Here is a 26,427-nt window from a genome sequence, read left to right as displayed (position 1 = left end):
TTATAGATCCATCGCTTATTTGAGCGTATGACAACCAGTTAGAGCCTGACCCTGTGCCCCCCTCTGCAGTTCTGGCCCTTCTGTCTGTATTACTCTTTGTCTGAAGGGTCTAGCTATTTTTAAGGACATAGGGTTAGCTCACATAAGATTGTGTTCCTCTTACACGCACGCGCGTTTTCGTTTGCTTTCTATTGAGGAAACACGGAGGTTCACATACCGCTGCTGACTAGCGGCTGTGTCCCGCACATGCGCACAAGAACGAGGTCTTTTTTAGAAATCAGTGTCTTTTTCTACACATGCGTGCCGAACTCGAACTCGGAACAGGCACTAACCTGGCCACCTGTTTCAATAGACGAACCTGCAACCAATTGAGTTTTTTCGGCCATAAAGAGCGCGAAGACCTTCTCGCCGGTACCTCCGGTCTTTACTCAAAGACCGCCCTGGGGTACCGACGGAGAGGTAAGTTTAGCGCTAGTCCTCCTTCTTTCCAACTATTTAGAGTGCTAGCTTTTGGCTGATTGTAAGGTCATTTGCAAACGACTTAGTCACCAGTCGTGAGAGAGGCTGTTACTCCATTGTGGGCTACTCTAAACGCTGCATTCCATGAATATTACTGCTAGTCAGTGAATGTGGTTCTACCAGATTAAATAAACCGCTTCTCCAATATACTACATAGCTAAAGAATATTTAGTGTTGAGATCACGACCATGTTTTCCATCCCCCTTTTTTGCAGTACATGAACTGTGTCTCGTTGTTTTTAGCCACGTTTATTGGGAGGATATATCTTAGTCATGATAACTAGCAGCCTGAATTTTTTCTTCCTTTTAAATAGAGCGGGCCCCTTTCCCTGAGTAAGGACCAGGTTGAGGTGAGGGCATCACCCAATAATTATGGGTAAGTGCAATTTAATTCATTAATTAAGTGCTTTGAAGCATCATTGAATGTTTTTTTAGAGTCATTGAATAGAGATGACCGTTTTGCTGAATCTAGGAATACCAGGTTGATTGTTATTACCAACCGTCTTTTTGTTTTCCTAGGTACCCGGTTTCGATATCTTATGAATTGACCGGTGCGGTAGGATTCTTTTACCTAAGTATTTTTTCACTTAAAATTACTTTGTCACGTTTTTCACTAATTCACAGCAGCATCTAAGGTCCTGAAGAAAGCCCTGATACTCGTAGATCACAATGGGCAGAAACATGTCGACCATACTGCTATGGACATTAGCATAATGACAAAATATTTGTGCTAAATTGCCATATTGCTTTTTAATCATGACAGGGGCACTCTACCAAATAAAGAACATTTGAGTTCCTCTAGCCATTTTTATTTTCACCTTTATTATTTAGTGCTGCTTATTCTAGGATCCCCTTCACAACTTGTGGGCATACTGTCGCTTTTGACATTTTCTGAGATCTGACAGCAACCCTCCTTTGTTGCATTCTCTCTGAACGTTACCGAGTCGTTATGCCAAGACCTGGTGCGTTACATTGAGATATACAGACCCAAATGATGACAAATTCACCACCTTCTGTGATTGATGGGTCCTGTCCTAGAAGGGTTCTCTCTTAAAGAGATGTCGGAATAGGTAGATATACTTTCTCCTGGTTTTGTCTTTTTGATTCAGCACCAGACCCAGGTTGCTTTAGTGGTTATTGTGTTGATAAGTGAGGGAAACACAACCTGCAGGTCTATTTAAAAAAAAAATTCCCTTGGACCTTCCCCTAGTTTGATTCGTGTTACTGCTTACTGGTACTCCCAAATTTGCCCCCATTTCTAAGGAAATTAAAAAATTGCATTGGTTGCCGGTTAGTAAACAGGTGAATTTTAAAGCACTCTGTACCGTCTACAAGGCACTATAGGGTGTGCATCTGTCTTAGTGACAACAATGAGACCTCTATAGTCCACACAAAACCTTAGCTCTGGTTTACCAAACTTGGAATGAGGTTTGCAGACTAAGTCTACTGGGCTGGCCCAGGGACTTACTGAGGGCTCAATCCCCCCCAACTCCAGCATCTCGCTGTCTTCAGCCCGGATTCTTTCCTTCACTTGGTCAGATTGTCTGTATACTTTACTTTTGACAGCAATACTATTACCAGTGTCCACATCATTGGCACATCAGCTCCTCTATCCAAGTGGTGAGGGAAAAGAGCTCAGCATACTGCTCCAGGACTTGCCTGCAGTCAGCTTGCTGTTTGGCAGATAGGGTGTCTAAAAAGGCTACTCCATCAACTAACCCATCTTTAGGATTGTGGGCGAGGAGGTTATGGAGAGGTTTCACTCCCTTCTGCCTGATCCTCATCAGTAAAAGTCAGCATTGCCACATCAGCCCTACCATGGAAAGGGTTTGAACGGTTCACATGCTAGAGTTCCTGCTGGTGCCTAGGTCAATCTGGTAGGTGACCTCACCTTTACTTTCAAGGATAGGGTAAGGGCCACTCCATTTGTCCTGATGCCCTGGGAGCCATAGGTTGTAGGACCCACACCTTCTACCCTGGTTGGAACTCCATCAGTGCAGTCTTTTGGTCATACCAGAGCTTCTGGAGCTCTTGACTGGCCTCAAGGTTTTTGGATGTATTCTCCATGTACTCAGCCATTCTTGAACGTAGGCCAAGTACATACTCCACAATTTTTATTTAGGCTCATTGATGGGTCTCTTCCAGCCTTCCTTCACTATGGTCCCTTTACAGGATGACCAAACAGAAGCTACCAAGGGAAAAAGCTACTCCCTTCTGTAGTACTTCTCTGTAAACGAAAAGCAGGCATGGCAAAAGGACATCCCATCTCCTTCTGAGTTTTTCAGGGAGTCCCATGATCCTGACTTTCATGGTTTTGTTGAATCTCTCAACTAAACCATTGGTTTGTGGGCAATATGGGGTAGTGAACTTGTAAGTCACACCACATTCATTCCACGTGGCCTTTAAATAACCAGACATGAAATTACTACCTCTGTCTGACACCACCTCCTTAGGAAAGCCCACTCTTGTAGAGATACTCACGAGGGCAATGTGAACTGCAGGAGCAGTGACAGTCCAAAGTGGAATAGCTCCAGGGTACCGGATGGCATGATCCACTATCTCCAGTATATATCTGTTCTCTGATGCTGTTGGAAAGTCCAGGGGGCCAACAGTGTAACCCCCTACCCTTTCAAAGGGAACCCCCAACCACTAGAAGTGGAATTAAGGAGGGCTTTGGGTATTAACTTGCTTTGAAACTGTCTTGGCAGGCAACACAGGAGTTACAAAGCTCCTTCACCTTCTGGGACATACCTGGCCAATAGAAGTGGATGACTAACCTACTCCAAGTTTTGGTCTAGCCAAGAAGCCCAGCTAAGGGGATGTCATGAGCTAAAGAGAGTAAAAACTCTCTAAAATGCTGAAGCACTACCACTCACCTAGGGACACATGGTTTGGGGTCTCTGGCCTCAATGTTCAGGAGCCCCTCCTCCCAATAGGGTCTGTGGGAACCACTGATATCTCACTTCTCCTGATCAGCAGCTTGCTGTCTGAGGCTTTTCAAGAGTAGGATGTGTGCCATGTCATGTTTTCACTTGTATCTGCACCAAGATACAGCCTGCAACGGCATTTGCATGTAGGTGCTGAAGGGTCGCTTAGGGTGGCACAATACATGCTGCAGCCCTTGGGGACCCTCTTTAGCCTCCTTGCCCTTGGGGTAGCACTAACTATTCCCACTCCTGTCTAAACAAAAGTCAGGAAAGTATTGTACGTTTAAGGGGTCAAGATTACTATTCCCAGCCAAATATAAGCAAAGTCAAGAAAAGCATTAACTAGGACACAGTAAGGAATATGTTGGACTTTGGAGGGGATAGATTTACAACTCCTACTTCAATCTAAGCAACAGTAGTAAAGGTTGTGGACTTTAGAGGGGTTAGGTTACCAATCCCACTCCAGTCTAAGTAACAGTAGGGAAAGTCTTGGAATTTGGAGAGGTTAGATTTACTTTTCCCACCCCAACATAAGCAACAGTAGGAAAAGTGGTGGACATTGGAGGTTCATATTTACTATTCCCTCTCCAATTTAAGCATCAGTAAGACACGTATTTAATATTGCAGAAGTTACATTTGCTATTTCCACTCCAGTGTGAGCAAAATCAAGTAATGTGCTAGATGGTGGAAGGGTTAAATGTACAATACCAACTGTAATTCAAGCAACAGTCGGGATAGTATTAGACTTTGGAGGGGTTAGATTTACTTTTCCCACCCCAAAGTAAGCAAACGCAGGGAAAGTGTTGGATTTTGGAGGGGTTATGTTTATAAATCCAACTTCAACATAAACAACAATAACAAGAGGGTTGGACTTTTGAGGGTTGGATTTACTATCCCACTCCTATCTGTACAGTAGGGAAGGTGCTGGACTTCTGATGGGTTAAATTGGTATTCCCACTACAATGTAAGCAACGTGTTGGACTTTGGAAGGGTTAAATTTACTACTTACACTCCAATCAAAGCAACAATAGGGAAAGTGTTGCACTATGAAGAGGTTAGATGTACTATTCGCACTCCAAAATAAGCAACAGTAGAGAAAGTGTTGGACTTTAGAAGGGTTACCTGTATAAGTCCCACTCCAACGTAAGCAAAATCAAGTAAAGTGTTGGACTTTGGAAGGGATAGATTCACTATCCACTCCATAAGCAACAGCAGGGAAAGTGTTTGATTTGGAGGGGTCAAATTCACTATTCCACTCCAACGTAAGCAATAGTATGGAAAGTGTTGTCTTTGGAGGGGTTATATGTACTACTCCCACTCGAACCTAAGCAACAGTAGGGAAAGTGTTGGACATTCAAGGACTTAGAGTAAATATTCCTACTCCAATCTAAGCAACAGTAGCGAAAGTGTTTGACTTTAGAGGGGTTTCATTTATGTCACCACTCAAATGTAAGTAAAATTAGGGAAACTCCAGTACTTTGGAGGGGTTACAATTACTATTCCCATTCCACCATAAGCAAAATTATGGAAAGTGTTTGACTTAGGAAGGGTTTCAAATACCATTCAAACTCCTTCTCATTTTGTTTTTATACCCAATTTTTATTGATTATGCCAATAATACACAGCTGCATCCGTATAAACGTACAAGCATGAAAGAACATCCCACCTGGTCTGATCACAAGGCACCCGCAGGCTCCCAACCACAACCTACGTTTACAAAGGTAATCCATAGTGAGCACACCACTTCCCCCATAATTGTGCGTGTTTTTGAGGGCAACCACGGGCCTTATACATGGGTCGTTCCTGGGGCATACACCAGTCGACACCCCTCTGCCACACTTCCAGGGAGGGGGCCTCTGGGCGCCTCCAGCGGCGGGCAATGTCCTGTTTGGCCAAAAGGGACACCACTCCAATAAAACTCCTCTCAGCAGATGATTCCCCAATGCCCTCCAGTAATCCCAGTAACGCCTCACAAGGGCCCAGCTTACCAATGTGTTTCAGAACTGCAGAGATCTCCTGTATCACTCCCTCCCAGAAGGGCACCAGGCTTGGGCAGGACCATGTCATGTGAAGGAAATTGGCATTTGGGGCCTGACAGCGTGCTCACCACGGTCGCTTTCCCCCACCCATCCGCAGGAGTTGGCGTGCAGTTAAGTAGGTAGCATGTAGATAACTGAATTGCACCATCTTCAACTTTAGAGGAAATAACCAATTCCCTTGGGACAAGACAAGCCTCCCTCCAGTCTTCATCCTCTAGTTTCCCTATCCAGCTCTCCCGCCTAATACGTAACTGAGGGAAGCAATCTGGGGCATTAATTATCAGAGACCAATTTATCATTGAGATTGCTCCTTTACCCAAAGATCCATTAATAACTTTGCCTCTAGGGGACTGTGTTTGGGTAACTCCATGTCTGTCGAGTAAGCGCTAAAACTCCTGCTAATTTTAAGGAAAACATTTATTATTTAACAACATAAAATTCTTAAAACATTCAAAATATAAAATATACACTATATATATAAATAGAATTAAATGTAAATAGAAAAATGCATCAAAATAATTGAACACATAAAAAACAAAATAAATGAAATTAAAATAAATATGCATCCCTCCTTATTACCAAAAAGTCACACACCCCCAAAAAGAAATCAAAATAAATTATAAATAAAACAATAGCAGTAAAATGGTAAATAAATAAAACAAATAAAATGCACAAAAACATCAAAATAAACTTAAATAATTACTAATCACCATTATTAACTTAAACTACTTACATAATTACCAAATAAATACTAATTAAAAATAATACATTCATAAAAGATATACTTTAAATAACTCCCCACCCTATTACCCTACAAAACCTGCAACATGCTACTAGATTATGAATTAGTAATTAAACTATAGAAATAATTAATTACAACATTAAAAATCACAAAATAAACTTCAATAATTAAAATACAAAATAATCAATTAACTAATTGAATTAATTGCCAATTAAGTATTTAATTAACATAAAAAATAATAAAACATAATAATTTACAACTTAAATAACTTCTGACCATTTTCCCCTATAACCCCAACAACCCACTACTAAATTATACATTTCTATTTAAATGTAAAAAAAAGATAACAGATAACGATAACGTTATATGTAAAACTAACTAATACATTCAATTATTAAAAGTGATATTCAAAATACCTATATTAAAGTAAACGATATTATACAACAATAATTATAAAAAACAACATTTTATACATTGAAAAAAAAAACAAATCTTACCTTCTATATTCTGTTCCTCAATATTCTTGCAGTGACGATACGTTTGACATGATATTTATATCACTTGATTTTTTTATTCAATAGTCTTGTCATTCACTTTCTCAAAGACTTTGACAATGTACTTTAGGAAGTGACTCACCTGAAACAAGTGAAAGTCAATGTCAATGTCTGGAAGCATAAGCATGGGACAGTAGGCAAAACTCCTTTTTTCAGGAGCTGGAGACTTGTTCTCTAGACTGGATTACTTCCTGATCCTGGTATCATGAAACTACCCATTGATTAACACAACAGAATTTTTGAACAGGGACATTTATGGCCATTTTCCATTGCTGCTATGGATGAATGAGAATGGAACTAGACCTTTGGCAATTTGGAGGCTTAGACCTTCATTACAACCTGGCGAAATAGGTACATACTCCTACCTCGGACTGAGGTATTCGCTATGCTGTGTAAATACCTCCTATTCCGACATTTTTACTTGAAAACGAGGCATAAAATGTGGAATTGGTACTTAACACACGGAATTCTGCATGTTTTGCCTTTCTTTGTGGGTCTTTTCACTCAATAAATTTCGACATAAAGGACATCGTGCTCTGTCATTGGGCAGAGAGGATTATTCCAAAGAGAGAGAGAAGGACAATGAAATTGGAACTCTCTATAGACAAAGGGCATCACAGAGACGAGCCCCACTGTAAATTGGTATGGTGCCATGCCTTGTTTAGAGGAGGAGGGAGCAGTGCCAGGATTCTGTACGCGGAGCCTCAGCTGGCCCTGCAGTTAGAACTCTTTGACCAAAGGCCCATCCACTACAGGTCACTGGTAAATGTACATTACATAAGAAGTTCTTGTCAGCTTCTAAACGATGAATGGATTCAGATAATATGCTTGTATTGGACTACCCTGTCTCTGAAACTCTTAATGAACCTATCAATCCCCTACTTTGTAAATAAGGGCTGCTTTACAGTGGCAGGTTGCAAGTTTCTTATAAGTCCTCTTGGCCTTGTTGAGGTGTCTAGTGAGCAGTCTATATTTGTGTGTATGTCATGCACCAACGCCCTAGCAGGAGAACCTGAACTCTGTGGAAGTGCAAGAGGTAACATATGGGGGTGATATCCATTTCAAGGAGCTATGTAAACAAATAGACAGAAATTCGGCCAGAGGAATCCACCACTCCCAATCCTCTTGATGCTGTTAGGAAACATGCCAAGTACCCTTCTATAGTTATGTTTAGTTGTTTGGTTTAACCATCAGTTAGTGGGTGTCAACTACGCAATTTGTGGGAAGCTATACCAAGGAGTTTCATGAGGGAAGACCAAACTTTGGAGGTGAATTGTGTGCGTCGTTCAGAATTACATTAGCGAGTCATTTCTTTCCGCACACTATGTTTCGCTAATTCAGGTGCAGAAGAAAGACTTTAGAAAGGAATGAGGTGATCCATTTTGGTCAATTAGGAGATAACTACCCATAATGATGTGTATGAATAGGATTTTTGTAGATCTATGATGATGTCCTTGGGATGGTCAACCAAGGATGACGAGGAGTGGGCAGCAGGTACAAGAGTCTCATGGGTTTTATATAAATTCTTTTAGCTTGTACTTGTAGATATAAATGCTTGTTTTGAATTACGGGGATGGTGCCACCAAAATGAACACTGTATGAGGTCTTCTGTGCCTCATCTGCCTAAATTGCTTGCCAGGAGAGGGGAGGGGAGAACAATAGGGCCAGAGTTAACAGGCATTCCAACACATTGAAATAAAAGAAATTACTTATAAAGACCTAGCAGCACCCAGCGACACCATTACAACAACTCATGTGCAACTCAAGGGGGGCAGTTTAGTTATAAGGGACGTTGATTAAAGTGCACCAGAGAGCAAGTATGTTTAATGTATGTACAATGTATGACGTGAATATGTTTCATGCAAGCTGAAGATGTCTTGAAAACCGAATGAAATCTGGCTGAAAAAAACATAAAATATGTCTACATTGCCTGTTAAGGGAATGTCATGCAACTAAGACAAAGCCTGCTTTTGTTAGTTTGGGTGGCCATAAACAGCCTGTCGTATGTATCAAGCAGCCCCTTAGAGCATTTCTTATTCTAGACTCGTCGTGTATCCACTTCTCCATGTTGCATGGTAATGTTCTATAGCACCTACTTTAGTTGGGACCAACAGCCTCCCATTCTGACTTGCATTCTACACTGCAGTCCATATCATGAGAGTCCATATGAAAGAGCAACAGCTTTAACGTGTCAACCGTTGATTGTGATCTGAAAATGGGAGAAAAACATCTAACTGGCATGTCTCTAATTTTCACAATGCATGGATCTCAGGAAAACTAGATGTGTGTTATCTGACTATACCTCTACATCATGGTTCACCACTTTCAGATAATAACACCAATGTGCAAATGTAACCCTTCTAGCCAGAATTCATGACCATGAATGGTCATTGTGCTTCTATTAAAGCTTGTGAATAAAAGGGTACTGGGTGGAGTTCAAAGTTATTCTGAATTGTTAAGACAGTGTAACTCCCACACAGTTGCTAAAGCCTCTGTCTCTACAATATATGGAAAGTCAACACCAGGATGTCTGAAGATGAGTACAGTGGTGAATGTTTTCTTTCAGTTTCTTGAAGGTTTCATCATGCTCATGTCCTGAAGTAAAAGATACGTTCTTTTGAGTCTACTGTGTAATTGGTACAATGACAGAGAGGCAGGGCGGTATGAACTGGCTGTAAAAATCAGCATTCCTGATAAATCGTTGTACTTCTTGCGATGTATTAGGAACTGACCAGATCGATACTGCTTCGACTTTCTCTTTACCCATGTGAATTCCCTTCCCAGATATAATGTAGCCCAGGAAGGAAAAAAGAATGGCGGCTGAAGGTTCTAAAACTTTTCTGCACAGCAGCATTGTTCAGCGAAGTTTTTGATCTTCAAAAACAAAATCCTAAAAGTGGGAGGTTTACTTTTAAAAAAACAACAACAATAAACATAAATGACCCTGACATGCTGCAAGTTTTCTCACAGCATGGGGGCGTATGGGGGACATTTCTTTGGTTTTGTTTTCTGCACACCATGCTTTACTTTGTGGTCTCATTCATCAAAAACATATATAGAGGTCTGCCCCACTCTGAGGCTCTTTCCCCATTGGCTGTCGGTCAAAGGTTTTTGCCAGCAGAGCAAGCATAGGTTCCACCATCAGAAAGATAGTAGTTCCACCAACTCTAAATAAAGCATGAGAACTGCAAGTTCTCTAAATTAGTTTCTAAGTTATAGTCACCATTAAGATTTCATTTTTGAGAGCAAAGAGTTTTGTGCCAGTCTTCATTTGGTCCACAAGCACAGAATTCAAAGAAAGTGGGCAACGATTTTAACTGCCTATGTGTTTAATTCTCTGTAGTCAATGCATACCTGCAATTTGCCAGGAGGCTTGGATACAAAAAACATTAGAGCTCCTGCTTGTGATATTGAATGCCAAATAAATCTCTTGGATATATTTTCTTCAATATGCTTCTGGAGTTCTTTATCCCGCTATATTAAAGCATTCAAATGACCATCACATGCAATGCTTTCTATATCCCCAGCGAATGGAAACCAATAGGTGAGTTGTCATTTCCAAAACAAGATCGCCGGAGGTTAGCAGTGATCGGTTCATGATGCGGGTGGGTTCTGCTTTCTTTCTTACAAACCAAGGCAATGTAATGAACTTGAGCAAATTTTGAATCCATGAATAAAACAGTGGCTCCTGAGGCCAGTAAAGCAGCAAAGAGGAGAGGGTAATTGGACCCAGTGGTAATTAGAGGACCGTGTCCACACAATAATGTGTTTTATCTTCAGCAGGATTTCTGTTTAAATATTTAGGTCTATTTCTGCAATCCAAAGTCAAGCATCTGAGTTTTCCAAAATATGTGGGCCCTATTGTTTGAAATAACCAAGCTGTCCACAATAGAGACATAACCGTCCTCTGTGTCTGAATTCTTCTCCTTTTGCTGTCTACTTATGATTAACAGAGCCAATGCATGGGCTCATCAGAATTTGATTATTAAGTGACTGTCAAAGGGGTAGGAACTGAAGGGGCCCTAGGCACATAACAGGCCTGGCGATTATCCTGTCTCTTTTCTTTCCTCATATTACATAGCTTTTGTTGCATTTGTATTATCAGGTTAATCGAAGCTGTGGACGTTATGGGTTGATATCCCACTGAAGAAACAGCATATTTCAGGACTTCCTTAAGACCATTATAAAAATCTGCTACTGCTGTGTTACTTGTACATTCTGCTTCAGAAAAACACAGACGGAAGGTAGTAATATAGGTTGTACCATCCTGTGATACCTGTTGTAAAGAGAACAAAAATCCGATTTGCACCTCATGTCTGACAGCATTCAAATAATGCCCAGAACCTGGTCATAAAAGTATCATATTGACCTAAACATGTATTTTGTTTCAAGATTAAAGCAGCTGCCCATGTCAAAGCATCCCTGGCCAGAAATAATATGAAAAACAGACACAGACAGTGTCTGTTGACAGCCATACTAAGTCCTGTCTTACCGGGTACCATCGACATGGCCCTAGGGGCCATGAATAGCTGAAAGACAGCCCAGCAGCAATTGAACCAATAGGAAGAGGTGTCACTGCTCTGTAATTGATGTATTCAGTCTAGCAGAATACTTTATTTAGCTCTGGTAGTTTGTCATTCTTTTTGTACGTGAGGTTCTCAAAGTGGATGGATTTGGATGAATGCCCACCACATCCCTCCGGCATGACACAAATGAGACTAAGGGCCTAATTATGATGTTGGGTGGACTTGCATCCACCTAACATCGTTTTGGTGTTGGAACCGACCGCCCAACCGTAGGTCGGCAGTTCTGAGCACCAAATTACAATGTGACCGACTGCAAACTCCCATTTCTCTATGTAAGCTTGAGCTGCGGGCGGTTTCCGCCCGCAGCACAAGCTCCCATAGAGAAAAGGGAGTTTATGTAAATGCCTGCACCATGTGTCAGGCACCACATGTTGCCTGCCACACGGTGCAGGGATTTACAGGCGGGCCCCCTCGGTCCCAAACGGAGGCCGCAGAGAGAAGGGGGGCCCTGCTAGGGGCCCCACAAGTCGCTTTCTGACATGCTTTGCATGTCAGGAAGCTCAACATGAAAAGCCTGTGGGAAACCGGCATCGTAATCCCGATGGGGGAAACGCAGTCTTTAAGGGATTATGTGCCCGTTCTGACTGGCATACAGGCTCCTTGAGCCCGTCACAAGCCAGCCGGTTTCACATTTGACCGCTGTCATTGTAATATGGCGGTCGAAAGTGAAACCGAAGATGTCAGTCGGAAAGCTTCCAACTGCAGGTGGGAGGCTTTCTGACCGACATCAAAATGAGGCCCTGAGTATCTTTATATTCACAGAAGCTGCTTCACCCACGCACCAATTATGCCTTTGCTTGCCGTCTTCTCCAATGTAAGAACCCATATCTGGCAGCTATGAGGAAAAACTTCAGTTTAACAGTAATGCAAGCATGTGAGATGAAGACAATTAAGGTCAAGATAAGTCGCTCACCACTATTCAGCCGCGGCCCGTGGAGGGAGTTCCGTGGGGCAGCAAGGCGGGGCGTGGGAGGGGCAGGGTGGGGGGTACTAAAAACCGGAATATGGATAATTGGAGGTAAGTAAACAATTAAATGGATCAAACGGACTTCGTAGCGCGCCCTGCATCGCAAAATGCGGTGCAGCGCGCTACGAAATTCGTTTTATTTATTTAATTGTTTACTTACCTCCAATTATCCATATTCTGGTTTTTAGTACCCCCCACCCTATCCCTCCCCCGCCCCGCCTTTCTGCCCCACGGAACTCCCTCTACGGGCCGCGGCTGCCACTATTAAACATAAGAAGAGTACATCTAGATGCTCCAAACAGTGAGTCAAGATTAGGTAAATAAAGCATTAAATTCCAGAATGCAAAGGTAATGAGGAACTGAATGAGCAGTGCACAAGTCCAAGAAAGACTTTTCTATTGCATAACAAAAAGGATCAACGATCCTATACACATTTGATACTATATGCAGGAAGGTCTCACCCTCGTAATTCCCCTTTGCATTCATAAACTTTCTGAAAGTAGTGGGGGGCCTGGTAACCTGCGAGTGATGGATATTTACTATCTGGGGTACATAAGGGTTTACTTGACTACTTAAATGCATGTCCTCCAGCAATCTAAGCTTTATGCAGCAGTTGCTTGTCACAGTGGAATGCCAAGGGGCAACTAGCGCAAGTGATTTTGTCATCTCCAGAAATCAAACTTTTCCCGAAGTAGACTGTCAGCTGATAACATCATTTGTGCAATAGTGATCAGATTGCTCAGCAAGATTCGGTCTGGGGAATACAACAGAGAATGATGTCACAGATATCGCTAGTTATCGGGGCCTGCACTGTACTATTTATGAGTGAAGCCACGCAAACAGTTTCCTCTTGCATGGCAACTTCCAACATGCTGTCATTTTGTAGGTGACTGTTGAAACACTTTTCAGTTATGCCTTCCAAAGCTGGCATGATCATTTTGCGTGCTGGAGTGAAATAAAAAAAAATATATATACAATACCGTGGCAAAATATTTATATATACATTCAAATGAATAACGCCACATTTTGAAAAAGAAGCAGATGGGTTGTGCAGAGCACCTAATGACTCCAACATTTCCCAGGATAGCTAGTTCTGTTGCTTCACACTGCCCCTCTGAAATTGGACACTGAAATGTGTTGTAATCAAACGAAGACCCAACTCCAGGGTAACTTAGGATAGTAAGTTCAGGATAAAAGGTACAGAGAGACCCACCAGGAGCAGCCTTCCTGCTGCTCACCCCATACTCTATCTGACAGCCTCACTCATCCAACTTTCCACAGCATCATCGAGCACCAACATTCCACACCACACATACACAGGCTAAGCAGCAGGTACAACACTTCTCCCTTCCTCACAGTAAACATAAACGCAATGGTCCAAGAAAAAAGCAAACACTGGTAAAAATAACATGCGCAGCAATAAGAAGAGGATCCATTGCAAAGACCTGAAGATGGTAAAGGGCAAACTAGTTAGGATAAAAAGCAAGGAAAACATAGTGCAATGTGCTTGCAAGTTAACATCAAAATGCAGCAAAGCACAAGAGAAAGTGACTAAATGCAAGAATGTTAACATAAAGCAATACAATAAAGAAAAAATGACAATGCCCACCCATGTACTCACAATGATGGAAACAACAAACTGGACAAGGAAAATAAGTCTAAAAAGCAAAAAGACAGTACCTACCCACATCCACCCCCTTTCCACACAAAACAAACAAATACCTTCCACTATTCAACACAACACCAAACAAACCAGCGAACTACTACACCACGCACAACCAACAAACCCCAAATGCTACAAACATACCAGCTTGTCATCGCTTTGTCCTGAAGAGATCCCACTATTCTCATGGGGATCGAAACGTCGTCGACTTACGCCTCTAAACTCTATACTGTATTTTACATTCGATTGTTGAGTATTAGATGCTGATCTGACTTTTTTGTATTTGCAATCTCTCACGCACCAAAAAGTCCCCTTTTAAAGTCACCAGCCTGGGTTAAGGAAATCGGCTGATTTCCCTTTTACATCGTCACGGCTAGCTCACTCACCGTTTTGTTTATTAATTGCTTCAGAATTATAATTAAAATGTAATTTATCTTCTGCATTGACCACTTGTATAACTCAATTTCTTATTGTATTAAATTGTGATATCAGACCTACTCTATGTGAATAGGACCATTGTTGCTTAAAAATATATGTCTACCCTTGATCCCGTCTGACTTCTAGGGTTTCCTTGTCTCTTACTTTGTACAAACATACCAGCTGGCCAAGCTGAAATTAAATGTTAACACACAGGGAATCAAACCCCAATGGGGCAGAAGATATCTTGCCACATCAAAACAAATACACAGCATGAGATCATACCCCAAGCTATAAAGGAGGAACTAAAGGGAGGACAAGCACACAGACAATCCTCAACCACAATGCCAAAGTTAGAGGTGGAGCCTAATTCACCTACCAACCACACAAAAGTGGTAGACACATGACTCCTAGCTAGTCAACTCAAACACAGAGCCCACTAAGGTGACAAACCTATGTCAACCCACAACCACAAAAATAGTGGTAGGCCAGAGAGGCTCTGCACCTAAGAGCCTACTCTCACACACACCCCCAACAGTGAGCTGCACATACTCCCACAACAACCACAAGGGGATAACCCAGAGTGACTGCACGCATAAAAGTCAACTTACAAACACACACTCAGTAGGAAACTCAACTAAGTCTACCACAACCACAACAAGATGGTAACCCAGAGTGACCCTCACAAACCACAGGCATTCAAAAGAACACATTTTGCAAGAAGAATTCCAAAACACAGCATAAACAGAGCATGAACTTGGCTAACAGAGTCATAGTAAGGGAGGTGCCAGAGTTCCCAGGGTGAGTTCCTACCCTACCCCTGCACAGAAGCGGTTACAATAAAAAAAGACAGTGCTGGTTGTCCCAAAAAAGAGGATGGTGATCAGCTGCTGCCGAAAAAACACATCCAACTTAAAAGGAAACATACTTAAGACTTGCAGCTAAACAATGTCACATCTAACAGTTCATCAGAACTCCTCGCCGTTTAAAAATGTCACTACATAAGTTTACGCAACAGTACTCCTTGCTGAACTGTGATGCAACCACTCACCAGAGCTGCTTGGGGCACACGGATGCGCAAGCCACAAAGGAACACCACAAACGCTGAGGAAAGATATCCGACACTCTACGGCTTCAGCATCACCATAATCAAGATGGTGGCCCGCTGACAACACGTACGCAGTGAGCATACAGAGTGGCTCCAGGCACGCGCTTGCAACACATGGCAGGAGCCGAAGAACACTCTGCGAGCTGCAGATGGCAGGGCTCACGCTAGAGGCAATGGAGGGCTGTTAATGAGGACAGGGGAGCCAACGGATTTTGAAAGATTCAAAAACAGGTGCAGCAGTTGACAGTATAATCAGGGGTAAAACAGTTACCAAAGTTACTACCAACACCACAACATCACAAAGTGGGTCCAGGAAAAACTAGTAGGCGGCTGGAAGAAACACCTCCTCCTCGCAGCACCTCCCAAGTTGCTCTTCCCCACACGGAGTGAGGGAACACCTGCACCAGAACGCCGCTAGTGACACGGGCTCCGGGGACTCCTCCCACGTGTTGCTCCACTTGAATCAGACACAGGGGACACTTGAGCCCTGACACCACTCCACAACACGGACTCTGAGCCCCTCACACGTCGCTCCTCCTCCGTATACAGACAAAGGAAGCTCCTCAGCCACAAACGCAGACTGCGGGTCATCTCCCACTCATCGGTTTGTTGAACTCGGACTCTGGGGGCTTGAAGCTCTTCCTGACTCTGGCATGCTTGGGTTCGTATCCCACCCTCGTCGCCAAAATGTTGTAATCATACAAAGACCCAACTCCAGGATAACTTAGGATAATATTTATTAAGATAGTAAGTTCAGAATAAAAGGTACAGAGAGCCCCACAAGGAGCAGCCTTCCTGCTGCTCAGCCCATACTCCAACTGACAGCCTCACTTATCCAACATTCCACAGCATCATCACGCACCAACATTCCACACCACACTCACACTGGCTGAGCAGCAGGTACAACAAAATGCATTGCAGTTATCCCTTGCAAAGTAGTGCCAGCCATCTTACAAGCTACTAGGACTATGATTTTTTTTTCAAATGATCAGAGAATGAACGGGCTTGAGTTTAAAAATACATCTGTATCCTGAAAAAGAAGAATGCATCTTTTACGCACACCAATTGCAGATACAGAGCACATCCCAGGATGCTTGACTATGTTGCTACACACAGACTCATTTGCCATACTTTTTTTTTTTTTTTTTTAGAGTTTTATATAGCACGAACTGGACCCGAGACATCGGGTATCAGAGTGTTTTACAAGAGCACCAGTTATGTTACAGATGAACACGTTAATTTTTGTTAGGCACGGATACTGAAACACACATCAGTTTTGCATTCCAAAGCTGTGTTTCTTGCATGTTACTGGATTTAAAATTAAAAAATACTGCTCTGAGTGAAATGCCTTTTTTAAATTAATATATTTTTATTTTGAATAAGAAGCAGAACATATACCCTAACACTGAACGGACCTAATATTGTGTGAGGATATGATCCTTGTGAGAGGACAGAATGCCGTCATTTGCAGTTAAGTTAGCCAGTGGCTGAAGTGGGCTGACCCACTACCCTATGTTATATGCTGTAGTGGGGGAAAGAAAATGTGAACAATAAAACAGCATGGATGAAGGTGGTTTACTGAAAGCCATGTAAGAAAGTGTATATCATACATTTAATTTTATTAAAATCAAAAAGCCTTGGCTAACGCCAGATCTAAAAATGCCATCCCTACACGTACCAAATTATTCAGAAGATTACAATCACAAAATCTGTAGCTATGCAGTTCCGTACAACACCCGCCCAGATTTCTTTTCTCATTCTATATTTAAATCATACCTTAATCACATCCCTCTTCTCGGACGACCGCCACCTTGAAATGGTCGTGGGGCTTGTGTGTCTCAGTGAACTGGAAAGCTAAGCTGGCAGCTACTTAGGGGCATATTAGCAAGGGCTGGCGATCAAATTATCGCCGCTTTAGCGTCCGTTTTCGGGCAAAAAGCGGCGATAATTTCATCGCAGTATTAGCAAGGACACGCTAGCGTGTTTTTCCTTGTCTTAGCGCCCGTTTCTCTTACGCCATGCATCGCATCCCTAATGAGATGCAAAGTAGGCGTTCCTGACTAAACTGCACGGGTAAACTTCGCTAAGCCAGCTTCGTGATATTTACAACATGCCCCGGACCTGCGAAGCGATATTCAAATTTCGCGCTAGGCATCCCTTAACGCTGGATTCTAAAGTATGGTATTTCCTTGACTACACTATGTTTACTATGGGAGGTGGATTCTAGGGTTGAGGCCACAGTGACAGGACCCTATCATCAAGCTTATCTCCATTCTTAGGTCTCGCATTGCTATCGCGTAAGCGATCACAAAGCGAGACTATTGTAAGGGGCTCCCAAAAGTACTCCGAAAAGCGGATTGCATGGCGAGCACGCGCACAATCACGCGCATCGTGCCGCCATGCAATCCGTTTGGCATCGCACTTCAAAGGGTCTGCTCCCCCGCCTGGAATGCGCTCCCCCGCCAAGCGCGCGCGCCACGCTCCGCCGGGCTTGTCTTGTTTCTATAGCAGGGTTTTGTTTACTTAGCAAAGGGAGTCTGCTTTTGGTTTCTTTCAACTCCATACACGTGCTTGCATCTTTTATAAACACTAGCTGCATTCTACTTTCATTTAACATGAGGCCATTTCCTTGCGTCCTGTCTCTGGACCTTTCCAGTCTCTGTTGTGTTTGGGTTATTTATTCACATAATCACGGTCCTTTCTTTTTCCTCATCGAAGCCATTGGTGATCTATGAGCACTATTTAACGTGTTGCTTTTATTTTTGCAGTACTTTTTGTGGGATGGGACGGTTTCCAATCCATTGGCAACATTTTACCGGGCCATTAACCATTAAAACATAGTGATTGCCACTATTTGCATGTCTGTTTATTTTCAGTCACATTACTGAGGTTGACTGATACATCCTTTCATAGTTGGCACGTCCCACCTGTTCATTTCTGAGGTTCAGATTTCTGACTGTATTGTTTTGTACGCATGGTCACGCTTTGACCACCAATATAGCTGGGGCACTCGTTAACCTTCAACATTATAAGTGAACACTGGGTCTTCATTTTGTGCACAGTTATTGTTTCACGTGGTGTCTTACACATTAGTTAGTGTCTTTTTTTTTAACAAGTTTTTTAAATGTCGTAACGAGTTCACGGGAGCCGGGTCTGACTGCAAAGCTCATCTTGGTAATTCTTTTAATATCTTTTTGAGGACTTTTAACTCTTAGTCGGTCGGCATCTGGCAGCGATTCAATTTAATGTTAACTTGTAAGAAATGCCTTTTCTTTTCATTTCCTATCTGGTGAAGCATTTGTTTATTTTATCGGTTGTGCCTAGGCACTGAGTCAAAACTGGCATGGCATCGTACTTCAAAGGATCTGACTAGGAGACAAGGAAACCCTACTCACATAGAGCCTGGGTATTAATTGTTACAAGGAAACAGTGGCTCGTGTGGATTAATAATTAATAATATGATATACGACACATAATAGTAATCAAAAAGAAAAAAGGGGGGGTTAAATGTGGAATCAGAAAGAAAAGTTTAGCCATGCACATTAGAATTTTGGTAGAAAACTTTTGTTTTTTATATTCATAATGAAAGAGTGTTTTGAAAAGTGAACACAATCTCACAATACATAATACACAAAATAACAGTCTTAGTACATAATTCTAAAAAGTGTGCCAGTGAAAAAAGTAATATCAACCTAAACAAAAGAAAGTGACATAAGGTGCAACATAGAAAAGGTTTCAATTATTCATTACAAAGGCAATCATAAAAAATGAAAGAATATAATTGTCAACACTTAATCATCGTAAGTGTCAAAGAATGATTCGCCTTTCTCGTCAACGGCGTTTCGACCCTGTTATAGATAAAGGGTCTCGTCAGGACAGTCTAATATAGGGACACCTAAGAAATAAAAAATACTGTCAGGGTAAAATGCTCTTTTTTTCAAAAAATGGTAGTGGAGCATTAGTGTTTAATCTCTCTACCTGTTCGGCAAAGATATTGCCTAACATAGATATATGTAGTGTCACCGTGCTCGATGTGAAACAAAATTACTCACAGGGGCCCGGCAGGGTACTATAAATGTAAGGATAGAAAAATTATTAGTACTAAAGGATGGATTATAAGGGTACACGTTATTGACAGTGCACACACTTATCACTTACCCCTGTGAGGAGAGACTCACGAGGAAACAATTGCCCAATCGTTGCTTATCCTATATTTGTTGAATGATAGGGAAAGCTTAGCGTGAAAGTCAATTTGATGGCGGGAAGCTGAAGGACGGAACACACATACGCGAACTGCGTGATAGCTGTCGCTTTTTTCGAGGAATTCAGTAGGCTGTAACAGAATATAGAAAAAAGGGGAAGGGAGAGCACCTCATGTAAAAGGTTTACCTAATATCCATTGAAAACAATTAATAGGGATAAAGGAAACCATCCGTACCTCTCTCGAAATCTTACGGGTGTATAAGTCTACCGCATTACGCTACAACAGGAGAACGGCGTTCAATCTGTCTGGTACGATCACAGTGATTGGTGGGGAAACGACAATATTTAAACATAATTGGATGTAGGGCAGCAAATCAGAATACCGCGTTTACAATGAAAAAGCGGAAGGGAAAGCCTTGTGTTACTAGGCAACTAGGGCAACTCATTCCAATGCGAGCAAATAGAATGTCTACAGGTCATTGTCAATAAAGTTCAAGCAACTCCATAGTCTTTCTATCCAAGTATGCGGGGACACTACCATATTATTTAAAATAGCACATGATCAATTATCCATTAGATTGTGAAAAAATATTATTACACATTCTGAACAGTTTTCGAAGGTGGTTCACAATTGGTGCGTCAGTCAAGTTCTATACAAAAAACGTTCTTTATTGCCTACAATTAAAAGATCTTTAGATCAAAAACTTTAGCAAATCAACATTTATTATCTATACAAAAGATCAATATATTTCTTCATAACGATCACTCATTAATGAAAGGTCAACATATATGTCATTGATTCTTCTGAAGCAATGTTTCAATTAATCACAACAGAAAACACTGTTTATAATATTGATTGATGTACCAATGCAAATATACCATCTTTTGTCTACAACCCAAGTTCAACCAGCAAATACTTTTCAAGTATAGGGAAAACAAAATGTTGATTAAGTAAGAACCTCGAGGGCAATATCGAGGACAATATGAAAAGCTGAAAAGGACAAAATGGACCATATATAGATTGACAGAGATTTAAGTGAGGGTAGTAATGAATCCACGCCATTCTTCAGCTGAATTCAATCCTTGCGTGATAGAGTTGGTACGTTCGATCCAACGACATTCTAGTCTTTGTAGTATCTGTGATAAATCTCCGCCTCTATTAGAGGCAGCCACTTTGTCTATCACTTGCCAGCGGATGTCATTTGCTGTGTGACCCTTCTCTAAGAAGTGGTTGACTAAGGGGGCGTTAAGGACCGAATTTCTGATCCTGCTTCGATGTTGTCCTATTCGCGCTTTCACAATCTGTTGGGTTTGTCCAATATAGGGTAACCCACAGGGACACAGTATACAATAAACTACATTTTTGGTATTGCAGTTTGCAAAAAAATGTAATTGCTGATCGACTTTGTAATGTTCAAAATTTTTTTTGTTAACCATAAAATCGCAAGCCAAAAAATTGCCACATTTGTTGTGCCCTTTTAAATCTGGTAAACCCCAAACTGATTCCAATGATCTCGTTACTTGTAATTGGTTTTCCATTGATGATCTAATAAGATGATCCTTTATATTCTTGCCTCTTTTAAAGGCAAACATCGGGGCATCAATGCTGGAATCTATACTTTTGATAATGTGCCAATTCCTTGTGATTAACCTGCGAATTGGATTTGTGTGTATACCGAAGGTGGTAACACAGATAAGTTTGTTTACTTTAGATTTCACCATCGTACTTCAAAGGGTCCGCTCACCCGCCTGGAATGCGCTCCCCCGCCCCCGCCAAGCGCGCACGCCACGCTCCGCAGGGCTTGCCTTGTTTCTATAGCAGGGTTTTGTTTACTTAGCAAAGGGAGTCTCTTTTTAGTTTCTTTCAACTCCATACATGTGCTTGCATCTTTTATAAACACTAGCTGCATTCTACTTTCATTTAACATGAGGCCATTTCCTTGCGTCCTGTCTCTGGACCTTTCCAGTCTCTGTTGAGTTTGGGTTATTTATTCACATAATCACGGTCCTTTCTTTTTCCTCATCGAAGCCATTGGTGATCTATGAGCACTATTTAACGTGTTGCTTTTATTTTTGCAGTACTTTTTGTGGGATGGGACGGTTTCCAATCCATTTGCAACATTTTACCGGGCCTATCAGTATTGCCACTATTTGCATGTCTGTTTATTTTCAGTCACATTACTGAGGTTGACTGATACATCCTTTCATAGTTGGCACTTCCCACCTGTTCATTTCTGAGGTTCGGATTACTATTGTTTTGTACGCATGGTCACGCTTTGACCACCAATATAGCTGGGGCACTCGTTAAACTTCAACATTATAACTGAACACTGGGTCTTCATTTTGTGCAGTTATTGTTTCACGTAGTGTCATACACATTAGTTAGTGTCTTTCTTTTGAACACGTTTTTTAAATGTCGTAACGAGTTCACGGGAGCCGGGTCTGACTGCAAAGCTCATCTTGGTAATTCTTTTAATATCTTTTTGAGGAATTTTAACTCTTAGTCGGTCGGCATCTGGCAGCGATTCAATTTAATGTTAACTTGTAAGAAATTACTTTTCTTTTCATTTCCTATCTGGTGAAGCATTTGTTTATTTTTGCGGTTGAGCCTAGGCACTGAGTCAAAACTGGCACTAGGCGCAACTCGATCCCTCTCCTGCAGGAACATTAATCACCAGAGTTATATTATCATTTCTATTTTTACCTGATAACTGCTTGATATATAAGGAAGTCTGTGGCGGGTGTTTTTTAAACCCATAATAATGTGCAAAACATTTGCCCCCCACTGATAAATCAGACCCCAGTTACAAATCTGGCCCTCAGGAACAAAACCGCCCCTCCCCCTCCTTTTAGCCTCCCGCGAAAATACCCGATGCCCAGTGCAGCCAGTCCAGACTTGTCAGACAGACCCTCAACTCACAGCTTGCAGCTGGTCAGAATGGTACATGAATTGTATCCACAATTATTTTACGGCCCTATAAATAAATGCAAAGGTGTAGAGTGGCGCATGTGCTGCAGATCGGCGCATATAAATTCTCCCTACTTCCACGGACAGAGTAAATCCACAGTCACACGCACATACACTCATCATACGCTAGGGCCCATCACACTAAAATTCATACTATTACTCTATCCACACTGAATAAAAGAGAGATAACCTAAACCAATCTGCATCTACAATGAGGTCAATGTAACCATGATGACATTGTCCTGAGTCATGATTTTAAACATAGGGAAAACATTTGAAAACTCAATAAATGACAGAGAAATAACCACCCGACACTGGAATTCAAACAAATGCTTATTTATCTAAATTAGTTCAAATGAAAGTCAATCAATAGCAAGATCATTATTCTCATAGTTACCTATTCTAGCTAAATGGGTCAGGACAGGTCTCTCGGTAAAGTCTCTCGAGATGCCGTCCTCAGCATAGGTTCAGGAAGAAGTCCAAAACGCGATGACCGCAAGGAACTCAATGAATGTAATGAGCGCAATGCAGAGTAGCACCTCTCTTTCTTTGACTCAGTAATTGTGTTATCAGTTGCGTAGGTCATTGTAAATGAAGCAATGGTTACTTTTGAATAGTTTTCTAAATCTGTTGTCATCTGTGATCATAATGAATTGCTTGGACAATTATAATAGATACCATCAGTACTTGCCCAAATGGAATATTTACGGTTGAGTAAAATCGTTGCATGCTTCCTGAGTATTGGTATGTTTGTTAATTTTTGGTGAATGTTTGTGGAAAACTTATCACATCGAATATTATTCCCATCAACCTAAGATAAGAGCACAGTTCTTCCTTGCTACAAGCAGACCTGTCATCAGCTACAGGATTAACAGCCCGACACGACAGATACGACAGCTTTAAAAATAAAGTGACTATGTAACACCACTTTTTCAGTATTACACTCTGAGACCTCTTTGCCTTGCAATTTAGTGAAATGTCTGCAAATCTCAGTCTTTTTGCACAAGAATTCCCAAAAATCAATCAAAACCACATAGTTCCACTGCACGCCATGTGCATACACCCAATAACACATAAAAGAGATTGTCATTTACAAAGTCAGTAGCTCTAACTCAAGCAAATGCAATACCAAAAATAAACTCCACTGCATACCACTCCACAGCACCAAATGCCATCTACATAATTACACTCTGACACACATTCACACGCCACATAATTTCAGTGCACTCAATACCACATATTTAGTATCCACATATTGCAACTGCACACCATGCCATAGTTCCACTGACCACTACACAAATCCACTCCACACAACACAATCCCAACACACATAATTCCACAACTAACAATTCCAATCCAACCCACATATTTCCACTCCACACCGCATACATCCACTACACTCCAAACCAAAACACATTGTCATTTACAATTATCATCCCGTTTTTTTTTTAGGGGGGGGGGGGGTAGTTCATGAGTTATTGTTTAAAAATATTAACTTACAGACATGCGTAAATACTTGTGTCCTGGATAGTTAAGAGTATATGTTGTTTTGGGAGAAATGGCTCAGCTACAAGCTCACAGGTTAATCATTTTCGCTGACTCACGGTGACAGAAGAACGTACTATTACAGCCTGACTAAGAAACAATCCTTTAAGCATGCCCTTGCACGCTCCTAGTTATTTTACCAGTAAAGGCTGATTTCAATTAGTAGTTTATAAAGCGTGCTTTGATACTGAGTGCCTCCGCTGCGCGCACCACACAGGTGGCCGACAGTGAAATCCAGAATGACACACACAGAGAACGAGGAAATAATCGGCTACAGCAAAGTATTTTTTTTAAGTTCACTCTTTTAACCATATAGTTTATGAAAAATAAAATGCGCTTTTCGTAAAATATTGTTTCAATAAAAAAATACTATTTTCATTTTAGCAATGTGTGGGTTGCTTATTGTGTTAAATATCGATGATTCTCAATGCTTATCTCAAGGGAGGTTGATCTCTCTTTTTTACATAATTGTTTCTTTAAGATGGAAAAACACCCTTTATATATGGCCGCCTTGCTAGCCGATGACGGTAAACTGGCTCAATGGGCGAGATTCGACTGCTCTTTTGTCAACATTTAAAAGGCGTCCTGGGCTCTCTTTTGCATTGACCATAGAAATAGCGGCGATTTCGGGCCCAGTATTCTCAGTTGCAACGAAGCAATAATCGCCTAGGTCTCCGCGTGGTTTCACCTGAAAACCCTACACTGGGTAAGTCTTTGGGTCATTTAAATGGCACAAAGTTTCGGAAAAATTGATTCGAGTCGTTCAACAGGCTGTTTCGCTGATGTAAATAATGCATTAAAACTAGATATTTGCCTTATTCCTGGTGAAAACTGTTTATTTAATATACGTTTGATAGGAAGCATAAACGGCACTGTGTCCCGTAGTTCTAAACATTGAATACACCGTTACTGAAAATGTAAAATGGCGCCTGCTGTGCTCCTTTCCCTCACTTTTCTTGCCGGTAAGTGCCAGTCTTTCTTCTGTTTCAATGTCGAGTGCTCGGTGTTGTGTAACCGGAAGTGGTTGCTTGCTGTGGTTGGGGCTGCTGGTGTCACCGAGTGACCCGCGCTCTCCCCACTAGCAGTATGAAGCCGCGCGGGGAGCGTCGGAGGAAGCCTGCTACCCGCAGCAGAGGAGCCCCAGGCCATCGAAGGGCGCAGCCCGACAGAGCCACCGCCGCAACAGCCCCGGTTAGTACGGAACCATGTGAAACCTATTACATGACTGCCGTGGTTTCAGGTCGTCTCTCGATGTTTAACAGCAGTCCTTGGGATTTTTGGGTAGCTGGGATCCGGATTGAGTAGTGTTTGTGCGATTATAGTATCCCACACCGGCGTCAGGGAAAAGCCAGACACCTGTCCATTGTCGTGCAGGGTCTGGGGTTGATGTCAGGGGTGGGGCGGTTGTGACGAACCCCTGGGGTTTGGTAAGGGCTATTGGTGGTCAGACGGGCTGCGGGAGGTGGAGCTGTCAACTCCTGGTGTGGTGGGGACGGACCATCGCTGATAAGTGTCCAGTGGTTCATGTTAATATACGGACGGCAAGACCGAGAGCAGCGACAAGAATACGGGTGTGAGGAATACTTATCGTTCATACACTGAAGTATTGTTTAGAATTTTCTTCATATGTTTGTAATATCATTGGCCTTTTCGCTCCTGAGAAAACACTGTTCCCTGTCCTAGAATGTCTATATGTTTGTCAGCAGCATTTGATAAAGCTATTTGTGTGGCGCTGTCGAAGTCTGGGTGACCTTTACAGAATTTGGATTCGAGGTTGTGTGGAATCATTGACACTGGTTAGTGAAGGTTCTATTTAGTAATCTTTTGCTTATCATGGGATCTTTGACGTGTGCTTTGCTGCGTATGGGTGTCTGTGCCCAAAGACCAGTACTTTAATTTCCCTGGAGTCCATGGCTGTCCAGAACTTGAAAAGGAACAAAGTGGGGAGTAGAGAGGTACCACTCAAAAGAGTAGTGGAGGTGGATACATCCTCCCAGTCATAAGTCCATAAACATAGTGATCCACCCACAGATAAGGATAGTATGTCAGAATCTCCCACAATATCAATCAATCAATCATTGTCATTTGTATAGCGCACTACTCACCCGTAGGGTCTCAAGGGGCGGGGGGGGGGGAACGTTACTGCTCGAACAGCCAGGTCTTGAGTTGCTTCCTGAAGGCGAGGTGGTC

General features: G+C 42.0%; 1 protein-coding gene and 1 long non-coding RNA gene across 3 annotated transcripts in view; one reads left to right on the top strand and one right to left on the bottom strand.

The window, feature by feature from the left end:
• LOC146866238 (uncharacterized) overlaps positions 1–24,308 on the bottom strand; it is a 34,441-nt gene extending 10,133 nt beyond the window's left edge. Inside the window, exons 1-2 of the long non-coding RNA XR_014976773.1 lie at positions 24,193–24,308; positions 6,724–6,862 (exon numbers count right to left, since the gene is read on the bottom strand). This is a non-coding gene — a long non-coding RNA (uncharacterized LOC146866238). The remainder of the gene's footprint in view (positions 1–6,723; positions 6,863–24,192) is intronic.
• A 482-nt stretch (positions 24,309–24,790) lies between these two features.
• TOPORS (TOP1 binding arginine/serine rich protein, E3 ubiquitin ligase) overlaps positions 24,791–26,427 on the top strand; it is an 88,741-nt gene continuing 87,104 nt past the window's right edge. Inside the window, exon 1 of one of the 2 annotated variants that reach the window (XM_085634914.1) lies at positions 24,791–24,943. Coding sequence is in view for 1 of the 2 variants with exons in the window: in XM_085634906.1 (XP_085491032.1) it covers positions 25,324–25,428 (105 nt within the window). In the remaining variant the exon portion in view is untranslated. Of the gene's footprint in view, positions 24,944–25,233; positions 25,429–26,427 lie in introns of those variants that run through there. The other variant, XM_085634906.1, reaches the window with a different exon arrangement.

Source organism: Triturus cristatus, chromosome 2_1, assembly GCF_964204655.1.
Source record: "Triturus cristatus chromosome 2_1, aTriCri1.1, whole genome shotgun sequence".
NCBI classification, from domain to species: Eukaryota; Metazoa; Chordata; class Amphibia; order Caudata; family Salamandridae; genus Triturus; species Triturus cristatus.
This window is presented reverse-complemented; position numbering and strand designations above follow the sequence as displayed.